The 12903-nt window shown below is 41.0% G+C and overlaps 1 protein-coding gene across 4 annotated transcripts in view; it reads left to right on the forward strand.

Annotated features, from left to right (window-relative positions):
- Nucleotides 1–11304, forward strand: part of ZNF423 (zinc finger protein 423) — a 358383-nt gene extending 347079 nt beyond the window's left edge. For all 4 annotated transcript variants that reach the window (XM_075073662.1, XM_075073664.1, XM_075073663.1 and 1 more), the window contains one exon: nucleotides 10678–11304. In XM_075073662.1, the coding sequence (XP_074929763.1) occupies nucleotides 10678–10707 (30 nt within the window). In that variant the 3' untranslated portion in view covers nucleotides 10708–11304. The remainder of the gene's footprint in view (nucleotides 1–10677) is intronic.
- Nucleotides 11305–12903: the final 1599 nt, after the last annotated feature.

Here is a 12903-nt window from a genome sequence, read left to right on the forward strand (position 1 = left end):
GGCTGATATAACAATACATGCATACCATATTATATGGATTCATGTTTATCTGCCTTCAAGAAAAATGTATCCATGATCCAAGTCAAGGGAGTCTGTCATATCAATATTCCATTAGATGGAGATTTAATTTAATTGCAGCTTTTAAAAAAGTTGCAGATGAAGGAACTGTGATGTTTTATAGCCTGGATGTAAGTGGACACAACTCTTTCAAAGTCAGTGCTATTGCACCTGCTTGTTCAAGTGCTGAATTTGTCCCCGTGGGCCAAATTCTGCAGTTCTCATTCAGACTAAATTCCCATTGACATCAATGAGGATATTGCCTGAGTGAAAACTGTAGAATTTGTCTCTCTAACATTGTTTGTGACCAAATATAATAAATGTGTTAAAACTCACAGTTGAGGCTGAAACTCTCTGTTCCTTATCCTCATCTTCAGCTGAACGTTACCCAAGATTTGCAGCAAATGAGCTACAGTAAAATCAACTGCTGTTCAGCGACTCATGATACCCAAGAACAACTGAGCAGGTTAAGGATACCGTTTTAGGTTCAATGTTGAATTTCCTGGCTTTTGCTGGTTTCTGTTCCCATAGAAATGTATCCTCAGCACAGCTATGTATTTGTCTATTTGTCTGTGCATTTCAACTGATGAGTTTAAAAGGTTCTCTGTAGAATGTTTTCCCCTGCTATAAGAGTGGGCATAGCATGGGAAGGGTCGAGTGGCATTGCCCCCCAAACTGCAAGCCTCGGAGAGGCACAGAATTTGCCGCTCCGCACACGTGGCCCATTGGCCTGACTGGAGCTGTCTATCTCCCCCAAATACAGAAGTCAAACTATGCTTATGGCTTTAAGTCTTTTTAGAATAAAAGGAGTATATGAGCACTGGTCTCAACTAAATCCTAAATTATAAATGCAAATTACTGCGTGTGCGAAGGAGATCCACCACAAAGAGTACCGTAATGATGATACCAGCCCTCAAGGAAATGAACAATTAACTGGCTTCAGCAATGTAATTTACCTTAGATCACAAAGACATTAACAAGATGTGCTGCAGATAGGTTTCAAATAAATCCACAAAGTTATGATCCAGAGTGACATATTTTGGCAAACAATAGCTAACAAGCGTTACAGGAAAATAGATCCCTCCTCACAGACGATTTTGAAACACTGCTACGCAGAGTGGGACCTTAAATGGATAAAAAGAGATCAGCAGCAGAACTGCCACTGAAGTCTTTGGCATAATGCAGTGAGAGGTGTTGAGTGTCTGTCTGTGTCTGTGACAGTTTTAAGAGGAGTGCATGGCCTCAATATATTAGAAAAGTTTTGAGTTAAGATATTGGCTTCATTAATACAATTTTGGAGGCTGATTTTCCTGTCTGAAAAACAAACAAGCAAACCAGGCACGTATGGCTGCATGTTTAGCAGACGAACTACTGTCTGTGCGGGCGCAGGAGCTGATGATTACAATGTGCGCAGTGGTGCGTGCCCACGTAGCTAAGATCAGAAGCCAGCTCTTTGTATGCAGAAGTATTCCTGAGGACTTCAAACATTGGTGAAGAGGAGACATCAACAACTCCCCAAGAAAATTCTGGACTGTCCAAGTTGAGGTTAAAGGGCCAACTATTGTCAACAGAACAGTGTGTTGGGATTCTGCATTCCCTTTTCTACACTTTGGATAAACAAAAACTCCAGTACTCAGTCAGATGGAAATGATGGGGAGGGGAGAGTAAGTGTAGGAGTTCTAAAAATAGTCCATTTTCATGTGCTTCTGACAATAGTAATTAAATTTGTACACCTCTCTTACATGTAAGAAGTGTAAGGTTCTTCCTACAGCTCTTTTTGATCTTCTGCATGGCAAACTATAGACTGCATATCACAGAGTCATTGGCAAATTTGCATTTGTGAGTAGAATTCTCAGGGGCACGCAGTCCCCTAAGACGAGTATTATTAGCTCCCTTGTTTCATTGGGTGGCTGAGTAAATCATAGTGTTTACGGCTAGTCTCTCTAACAGAAGGCTCTGGTTATCACTTCATAGTGTATTCTCAAGTGGTCTTTATTTCCAAAGTGCTCTGGTAAAGACATTTTCCCATGGGCTTCAGTTTACTTTTTCACAACAGAATTTTATCGAGGGTTTTTCTACAGAGCACATAGACTTTTTGGTGAGATATTTAATGGAATATGTGAGACTGAGCCAGGTTCAAACAAATATTTGGAGGAGTTCATTTTTTATTATTTCACCCTGCTTTTTTCTGAGCTTCCAGAGAAGAAAACTGCTGGGTGAAAGCTTTAGAAAGAAGGGACACCACTATTTACCTAAATGAAAGGTTGAAAATATGATGGGTGTCAAAGTCTGATTAGTTACAAACAATCTGGATTGGAAGTTTTTGAAATTCATAAATCACTTCATGTAATTGTGAATAAAATGCTGTAACTGGTGGAAAATATTAAACATCACAGAGAAAGTAATAAGTGGTACTGAGAATAAAATGGAAAATGTCACCAAACTGCAAGAACATTGTTACAGCAAAATGAAAAGCAGGGTGAATATAGAGGTAAAGCAGGATAGATAGATAGAGAGGTGAAACACTACCAGATACTGAGACAGATGCACACAGGCCGTTCAGGCACAAAATACATATTATGAAAAGTTACTTTTTCCTATTTTCTTTTAAGATTTAAAAAAACAACAACACGTGCTGATACATTTCAATAAAGATTAAAACCGTTATAGGTGGTAGTTTTATCAAATGTAGATGGCAGACTGACGTATAGAATAAGGCTTTTGTCTTCTGTTAATATTTTATGAGTTCTGAATCCTTCCATTGACTACAGTCCATGAGCCTGATTCTGATCTCTTTTATGCCATTCATACAGGGCCGGTGCAAGGAAGTTTTGCGCCCTAGGCGAAACTTCCACCTTGCACCCCCCACCCAGCTAACCCCGCCCCCCCTCCACGGCAACTAACTCAGCCTCCCAACCAGGGAGCCCCCCCCGCAGCAGCTACCCCCCCCCACCACGACAGCTAACCCCTCTCCCCCCTGTCCCCCCACTGCAACTAACCCCGCCCAGGGAGACTCACCCTGTCCCTCCACGGCAGCTAACCCTGCCTGGGGTGACTTCCCCCACCATGGCAGCTAATCCTGCCTGGGGAGACCTCCATCCACGGAAACTAATCCTGATGGGGTAGCCCGCCCCAGCTCACCTTGGCTCCTCCTCCTCCACTGAGCACGTCGGCGCTGCTCTAATCCTCCTCCCCGCCCAGGCTTGCGGCGCTGGTTGGAGGAGACTTAGAGCTGGGCTGTGTGCTCAGCGGAGGAGGCAGAGTGGAGGTGAGCTGGGGCAGGGAGCTGTTCCCCTGTGCGCCCCCCCCCGACCCGTTACTGCGGGTAGCCCTCCCCGCGAGCCCCCCCCTACCCAGCTCACCTCCACTCCACCTCCTCGCCTGAGAGGACTTTTAGGCGCCCCCAACCACTAGGCGCCCTGTGCAGCCGCCTAATTTGCCTAAATGGTTGCACTGGCCCTCCATTCATACACTCAGTGGAGCTGTTGTAGATTTACACTGGTGTAAGTGAGAGCAGAATCAAGCTGCCCTGTTCTGGTTACCTAGTGTGCACAGAGATGAAGATCACAACTCAGATTGATGGCCAGATTCACCTGGATGTAAACCGGGAGTAGTTCCATTTTCTGCTGGTACAACTGAGGGATGAATTAGTCCATGAGGGTACGTAAACCTAGCGGGGTGGCGGGGGAACACCTTTAATTCTTATTTTTCATTTGAAATATTCAACTTTGCTTTTTAACTGATGAAGATCCTCCAGACCTATTTTCTTGAGTTCAATAATTTTAAAGGATGGGCCCTAACTGCATTCATTCAAGTGCAATCCAAAAGTGTGTTAACACTGAGACTGGCTGACGAATGGCAAGTTATCAGATTTCTGAGATGTGAAGGAAGCAGTAGCACAGGCAGACTTTCCCTTTCACAAAGGATATTCCACCTTCCGTTTGCCTCTACCACAATTTCAAGGGATTCTTCAAATGAAATGGGAACATGTGAACCTGTCTTGCCTGAAAGTTTTTTTTATTGAGTGCCATGATGACTTGGAGTTTACTTGTTAGAAACATTTTATATAGTGGGGAAACATCAGGGGAAAGGAAAGAAATAACACTGTATTTTCTGAAAAACAAAGATCTAAACACAGAAGTGTCACTGGATAAGAGTTACCTGAAACAAATGAAAGGGGAATTAACACCTGGTTCTACAGGAAACATTGGTTACCACTATCAGTTTTAATGAAGTGTATTAACTAAATTGTGTTCTGAGTATTCATTCAGCTCTGTTTATGGCACACTCTTGAGTACATTTACTGTTTGTCAGAAGTGCAAACTAGTGAACATATGAGGCTTTAAGACAGGCCATCTGTTAGTCTTAGACCCTTGGATAATTGTCAAACAGTTCTAAAAATAAGCACATACAAACTGCAAGGGGGTGCAAAGGTGATTTTTCTTTTGAGTACTAAAGCACAGGGGAAAAAAAGCAACCAAAAAAATAAAATAAAATAAAGCTATTCATTCTGTGATCAGATTTCTTCTTCTGAGTGGTTTTCTGATTTTCCTCTGTGCTCTCTCTTGTTGGTCATGACATCCCTGAATGCCTCTCAAGTTTAGAGTTAGTTCAGCATCAATTTAAAACTCATTGTTTTTTCACAGGGACCGATAATCTCTGATGGTTGAGGCAAGAGTCTTCTTGTGTCCTCTGTCTAAACTAATCTCTTTATAAAGTCAAGGCACAAAGATTTTGATCTTTATGGATGGATTGTTGTTAGTTGAAAAAAACCCATAATTTATAAAATACGAATACATACATAAAAATGACATTTTTGGAAAGAGTTTTGGATCATTTTGGGTTCAGACAGTACAACAAAGGTTGTGATTTAAAAAAAAAAAAAAGACATTGCAGATAGTGTTTCCTAACTATTTAGACACCCTGGCTTGCATTTGTCAGGAAGTTTAAGTATTCAAATGGGGACTCTTGTGTGCATTTGCATTGAGGAGCATGATTTAGTGGTAACTGAACTGGACGATTAGGGGTGTTGTGCATGTGACTCTCACCAGCAGAACTGAATGCTATTAAATAACTGATTCTTTTCTGGGTATTCTCCAACCCCTGTAATGCCTTAAAGAGTAGGTGAGGGAACATGGAGAGTAAGGGGTGGTGTTGGACTCTGAAAGGTGTCCTTTGCAGTCCTCCTTGGCTACCAGGATGGTAGCATGAGGCCTCAAGCATTGGAGGAGGGAGAAGAAAGTGGCCAGAGGAGGAATCCATGAGGCTCTTACAGAGAACTGGAGGACTCTCTGGTTGGGAGAAAATACAATAATTTATAGACATTATCTTCCTAGATGTCATAAGATCATGCAGTTGTATTCTTGCAGCATCAGTAGAGTCAACACTTCCAGTTTATGGTGTTGCCTGTACCTGCAGTGATTTCCATTTACCCTGGCTCGATGCAACCCAGTGTGCTGTCTGGCCAGATGATACTATGTTCACCAGGCTGAATTAAAGAGATGTGTGGGCAGTAAAATACTTGCTATCCACTTCTATTCAGAAATACCTGGGCCTGCTCATATTCATGGATCATCCAATGGGCTAAGCACCTATTGAGTTTCATGTTGCTGTTTATTACACAAATCTGTTATAATTTCTGTTGAAATTATTTGAGGAGAGATTGCTGTTCATCTTAATGGGAGTTAGAGTGAGAGACTTTATAACCTTTAATCAGAGTCCCCAGTCTGTGTAAAAAACTGCTCGGAGGCTTATGAATTTCACTCCAGAAGGGCACATATAGCCAGTCTTGTGCCATCTCTTCACCCCGTACAACATACAGACTTTTAGGTGTATATGCTCAAATGTGTAGACAAAACAGCTTGGACAAAATACCTAAATACGGAACAGATGCACAGTGCCACCATAGACTGGATGTATTATGGCCTGAAACCATCATCACACCCCTGGCAGTTGCATTTTATTTTTTTCACCTGCTCCTGTGTAGTACACCTGTGACTTATTGGCAGGGAATTTGGTTGCAGTGTGGGAGACACCCAGCGTGAGTGCCAGTCTTCTAGCTCTGCTCCATCATGTGCTGCTTTTTTTGAGGTTGTTCCCCCGGTCCTTATCCAGCGTGTAAGAATTTCTAAGTTATTCTGTTTCGACCCTGTCTCCTTTCTTGTTGATGAAGTGCTCTGAAAATGGAGGTTGCTGTGCAAGTGCTTTGATTATAATGCACTATGTACCCATACAGTAACAAAGAAATGCTCATTCAAGGTGTGCTGCAAAGTTAGCTTGAACCAACCACCAATGCAAGCACTGATGTTCCCAACTAACTATGCTGTGGGGAGCGATCACTATATGCATATATGCCAGTTAATCCTTACAGTAAAACTTTTTATTGTCCACAAAACCTGTCACCCAGCTCCAGATGATTGGGGATGCCACAGTGAGTAGAAAACACCACATAAGCATCCAAGCACTCTTGGGGCCCAGGGACAATGCCCAGTTTTATCTGACATGGCTTTCAGAGTTGGTGTCAGTTAAATCTCCCAACCTTGTCATAAACTAAGGCAGTGACTTACCTTATCTTGATAGGCTAGCTTAGTGCTGCTGCCGGTTTCCACTTGCCATTATGTCTTTTAATGGTTAGTTTATACATTATGCCCTACTCCCCTAACCACCAAACACACAAACCTACACATGCACAAAGGGCATGGTTGGAAGATGAGGAAGATTTAGCACAATTGTCTGTGACTGTTTCAATATTCTTTTGCACGTCACCTTTAAAGTTGGGGTTTTTTTTATTGTTTGTTATGTTGTTCTTGGTAGAGTGTAACTTGCTGTGTAGGAAAAACCCTTTGAAGCCATCCTGATTTCCACTGCAGTTCTAAACTACCCCTCCATTGTTAGGAAATGAGAATTTTCACGCTGGTCAACAAACCGTTACTTAACAAAAGTAGAGCTGTAATATTGATATATTGGGAAATATACAGTGTTCACTGGCTTCAAATTTACACTTCTGCCTACCTGATGTAATAGTTCAGTTTTAGTTGAAAGGGACGCAATGAAAAGGGATCTCTACTAGTTAATTTAAGATGTGCTAACGGCTTTTCTTACTGCCTGTGCTTTATTTCTCTAACTCTTGTCATTTTTTTTGTTTATAATATGGTTAGCACATTTGCCCCAAAGGTCTGATATAGATTTTGAAGTTGGTACTGATAAGGTTTAAATTGCTTTGGTCTAAAAATCTGGTCATCTTGGTACACTGTTTGTTGCCAGCAGTGGGCATGCAAAAAGACTACTGTTAAAAGGTTTGAGCTCAAAACCATGAGATGATTGGATTAAAAATTTAAAGATGTTCATGTTGGGGAACAAAGTTATAAAATGCGAGGACTGAATGTAGCCGATTTTCAGCCTCACCAGAATGCAGTGGCAATAAGCCACACACTCACACCTCAGGACGAGGCAGGGAAAAAAAGAAATGTAATCTTCCTGGTGAGTGGTAGAGGGTTAAAGGTCATCATGCTTTAAGTGAATGGCTCACTTTTGTGGTCTGAAACATATTTTAACAAGTAAAAATGTATATTGGAAACACAGAAGATGAGCATATTTTCATAGGGCTTCCAGATATGCGTCTGTAGTATTTGTGGGGTTAGCTGTTAGCATCACAGAAACCCCATAGTCAAGGACTCACGGGCACTTTTATGTGCAAGTTTTACCCATTTAGCTTGTGTTGATTCAGTTTTCTCATAGATGGATGAAGGATTTTGTACACACAGACAGCTGTACCCATACATATTGTAAGTGCATTTTTGAGGCTCTTTAAAAATTTGGCCTTATATGTTAACTATTTGGTGCTGGGATTAGTCAGCATGTCAGTTGCCTGCAGTACATGTGAGGGGAAGGGGGAACAGCGCTTTCCCCAGGAAATCAAGATTTTCAAATGGAAAATGTATATCTGATCCATTTGACTGATGGCTTGTATATTATGTTCAGTATACAAGTCTTTACTTGAAAACAGATGACCTCGGCTCCATAGAGCTGCTAGTTTGAGGTATAATTTGTTTGCATTTTTGTATAGACTCTGCTCACCAAAACACTATGTTTTTTATATTAGATATGTGGCAGAACATATTATTACCCCATGTTTGAAGAGGGAGGGTTCACAATGAGTGCTTCATTATCAGATTTAGAGTCACATACCCTTCCTTTATTGACCTGCCTCGTGTAATCAATGCAGCAGCCACACAGATTTGAAATCACGTTCCCTAACTGTAGACTGTGCACCCTGCATCAAGTGCTGATTGTGCATTATCTTTTAAATGACACTGCCTAAATAAGTATGGATTTGTCTACTATGAATAGTCCTTGCTTTGATTTGTGGATAGTAAACCTTTTGCATTTTTTTATTGGTATTGAGGATGACCTAAAAATAGAATTACAGTGAAGTGCACTAGAAATAGCCATGGTTAAAATGCTCAGGAACATGTCTGAACACGGGGATACCTTTGTATTTTTCAACTTTTTTAAAAAAAAATCTTTTCAATTGTCTTAATGTGCAAGCTCACTTATTGTGGTTTGAGCGTTGGCCTGCTAAACCCAGGGCTGTGAGTTCAATCCTTGAGGGGGCCACTTCGGGATCTGGGGCAAAATCAGTACTTGGTCCTGCTAGTGAAGGCAGGGGGCTGGACTCAATGTCCTTTCAGAGTCCCTTCCAGTTCTATGAGATAGGCATAGTGTTGCTGTTCCCCTATACAACTACATTAGTCCTATTACATAACTTTGTTACTTGCTGTTCCCTTTGTGAATAATATGCAGCACTGCAAGGATAGTTCTTCTGTATGATTGGTAATCTCTCCATATTTGAAAAAGTCATAAGTTGACAGGTTTTATGATTGGTTATGTTACATCACTTAAAAGCAAAAAATACAGTTTCTTTTTACATTCCACAGATGTGATTCATAATACATTAGTAAGCTTTCCATTTCTCTGCACAATAGTTTGGGTTATTGATCTCAAATATTTTAGCTTAATTTGTTGCAATATTCAGGGCATGGAATAGCCATGCTATGCGCTGTAGTTGTTACGCTAAGCAAGCTGTAGTTATTTTGCTATTTTATCAGTTGATTATTTAATTCACAAAATATCACCCTATGCATGTTTAAACTATAACACTTCCCCCTTTTCCTTAATCTTTTGTCATGTTGAAAGACTGATCATTGTGTAGAGTTTCATAAGAATCTGCCTGCCACAAAATCTATTGCTGATAACTTTTGACATGATTTAGGAACTCAACAGCACTTCTGACACCTTGTGGTCAGTTGTTGGGAGTGCACAGTTCAGCAAATAATACCAGCTGTAAATGGGGTCACTGCTGCCTAGAGAGACTAGGGCTGCAAATGGAAGGTTCATTAGTTAACTATTTCCACAAGACAGTTTTCATTAGACAGATGCCATTGCCATAATGAAGCAGAGGATCCATTTGTTTCTGATTGAGATGTAACAGTAGGTAATTTAGAAGGAACAGGTGATTTATGAAAAGTTAAAATATCTTCATGTATTTGAAATACATTGTACATAAATAATTTAATTCCAAATTAAGATATAATTTTAGAAACGTTTCCTTTTTCTTTGGGAGACCTGCATGGTTCTATTACTAGGCAGATAGAAATTAGTAAATTAAAACTAGCATGAAGTGAAATGTATGAATTTTTACTGGTAGACGTTGTGGCAAAATTTGAAAACATTTAGGCCCCAATCCTACAAAGGCTTATGCACAAGTACACCTTTGCACAAATTATCCTTTTGACTACTCATGCAAATAAAGTTACGTCCATGCACGTTTGCAGGATTGAGGCTGTAGTATGCAAGCAAAATGTATGGGTATGTATTGCACTGAAAATATGGCTTTGAGATAGCTTCTGGATTTATTTGGCTTCTATACAAAGTGATATGACTGAACTGTAACATCTCCCTCCTATGCTAAAAGAGCTGTTTGTGATTGCAGGTGGTGGTTACAACTCTCCTAAAAAAAAAAGGAGGGCTGTTCACAAAGATGTGCAGGATAGTCTATTCTGTAAAGAGATTGAACTTCTGGGGGACACATCCAGCATGTTTTCTGCAGTGTAAATTGCCCTGTTGCCAAAACATGTGCTTCAGCTGTTATTGCTGGAGTATTCCTTGGATTGCGAAGTGTGTGTCACAATCTGGCGTCTCTTTCTGACAGTACTTCTACCAATGACTAGGGAGTATGAAGAGTAAAATATGGGAAGGGATCCCTCAGTGATACAGATTTTTTTAATTGTTACAGTTAAGTGAATAGCTGAAGGCAGATTTTTCTCGTGACGTGTTACCATTTTCTCTATGTGTACTGAAAATCTTAAAAGCTGTACTTGGCTGGTAGAAAAAAATTTTTTCCCTAAGTTCATGCCAGCATTAACAGATCTATCAGTGCAAAGTAAATGTGTCATATTGGCAGCTGTTACTTACGAGTACTTTTTCTTTATTGCATTTTGTTTTATAATAATTGAGAAGCTTTTATGTAGAACTCTGCATAAATGAGACTGAGTAGGAGGGTATGGGCATGCTTTCTATTATTCTTCCCCTCATGCATGTATCCTTTTTTCATCTTTCCAGAACCACACATTGAGTCAGCATGCACAGTGAGCCACTGGCACTACAGGACACCTCTCTGCAGAAGACTTGACGGAGGCACAGTGGGGAGGACCATTTGAACATTACATCCAATCAAAGTGTCATTTGCAACCCAGATGTAAAACTCTAATGATTTGGCCATGAGGCGCTGCTATTATAAGCAGCTGGAAATGAATATTAATGGAAGAGATTAAAAGTATTCCATGCTCAGTATTTTTTATTGTCCTGCTTCAGCTAGTGTACTTTAGAGCTTCTGCTTCTGCCTGAATTTATAGTGTTAGATAAATCTGCTTTGATGCTGTTGCCCTTTGTTGCTTCTTGTATTATATGGATAGTTAAAGATTAGGTGTGATTTTTTTAACTGCTTTTTAATTGCAATTTTAGGTAATTGTGCATTGTGGTGTGATTGCTTGGCTATTGTCGGAATATTTCTTTTGAATTTTTTAATTAAAGACTAATGCTTTGATTGGATTTGCCAGTTCACCGGACAGTGATTAAAACTATGTAATGAATATAATCGGTTTCAGTGCAACTGGATGGTCTGCTTTATAAATGTGACTTAATCTGATTGCAATAACTAGTACAGTTCAATAAAGGGAATACATGCGATCAGTGTCAGAGCTTCAGTGCATCTAGCAGTACATGTTATGTCACTATCACCTGTACGTGTGTGTCAGAGGACTAGATATAAAATCATTTGTTGCCATACACATGTAACTCATGAAGTAACCAGTGCTTAATTTGTGCCAGAGCTTGCCAGGGCTGAGCCCCAGCTCTCTGGGCTTGGCAGTTCATAGCACTGACACCTCGGGACTTGCCACATCAGTTATGAAAGTAAAACAGTTGCTTGAGCCCCAGCACCTCTTCCATTACACATTAAGCACTGGCAGTAACCCATGAAAAGTGAAGCCTTGAGGAGGGCAACACATACTCTTGTATTGAGCAGTGTATCCTCTCCTTGATGCATGCACAGAACTCCCTTTAAGGTTAATGGGAGTTAAGCACATTCATTATGATAGAACAGTTGGTACTTTAGAAATTAACTGTATAAAACTTGTGCATAGAATTGGTTTGGGGTTGTTGGGTTTTTTTGTTTTTGTTTCCAAGCCCTGGCCCTATGAGGGGCTGGAGCACCCTCAGCTCCTCCTGATGCCAATGAAAATTGAGGGTACATAGCGTCTTGCAGGATTGGATCCCTTCCTTCTGCTTTTTTGTTTGTTTCAACACAAGGTAATTAACATTCATGTTTATATTCATATGCAGTCACTGCTGGGCCAGTTAGGAGACTGTGTGCATATCAGCCACATGAACTTCTAGACCTCCTGGTATGGGTTCTCTACTCAACCACTGCACATTTGACCTATCAAACTGCCAGATTATAATTAGGACCCTACTAAATTCACAGCCATGAAAAATGCGTCACAGACCGTGAAATCTGGTCTTTTACCCTATACTATACAGATTTCACAGGGGAGACCAACATTTCTCAAATTGGGAGTCCTGACCCAAAAGAGAGTTGCGGGGGGGGCAGGATTGCAAGCTTATTTTAAGGGGGTCATGGTATTGCCACCCTTACTTCTGCGATGCTTTCAGAGCTGGGCGGCCAGAGAGCGGTGGTTGTTGGCCAGGTGCCCAGCCCTGAAAGCAGGGCCATGCCAGAAGTAGTGCAGAAGTAAGAGTGGTAATACCACTGCTGCCTTCAGAGCTGGGTGGCCAGAGCTGAGGGTCGGCTTTGCAGGTAGCAGCGCAGAAATAAGGGTGGCAATACCATGCCATACAATCTTTACTTCTGCGCTGCTGCTGGTGGCAGCTCTGCCTTCAGAGCTGGGACCCCAACCAATAGCCACCGCTCTCCAGCTGCCCAGCTCTGAAGGCAGCAGTACTGCAAACCCTCCTACAATAACTTTGCAAACTCTTCTCTCCCCCCCGCCCAACTTGTTTTTGGGTTAGAACTCCTACAATTACAACACTGTGAAATTTCAGATTTAAATAGATGAAATCATGAAATTTATGATTTTTAAAATCCTATAGACCAAACTGGACTGTGAATTTGGTAGGGCCCTAATTATGATCTAATATTAATACTGCTAATTAGTAGATTCCTTTAACATACCAAAATTGAGCACAGTTAGTTGTCATTGCCCTGTGTCTGAGCTTGGAGGATGTTACTGACACCTTGTAGAAAGTACTTTTCAGGGTCATATACCC

This window comes from Chelonoidis abingdonii, chromosome 19 (assembly GCF_003597395.2).
Source record: "Chelonoidis abingdonii isolate Lonesome George chromosome 19, CheloAbing_2.0, whole genome shotgun sequence".
In the NCBI taxonomy this organism is placed as follows: Eukaryota; Metazoa; Chordata; order Testudines; family Testudinidae; genus Chelonoidis; species Chelonoidis abingdonii.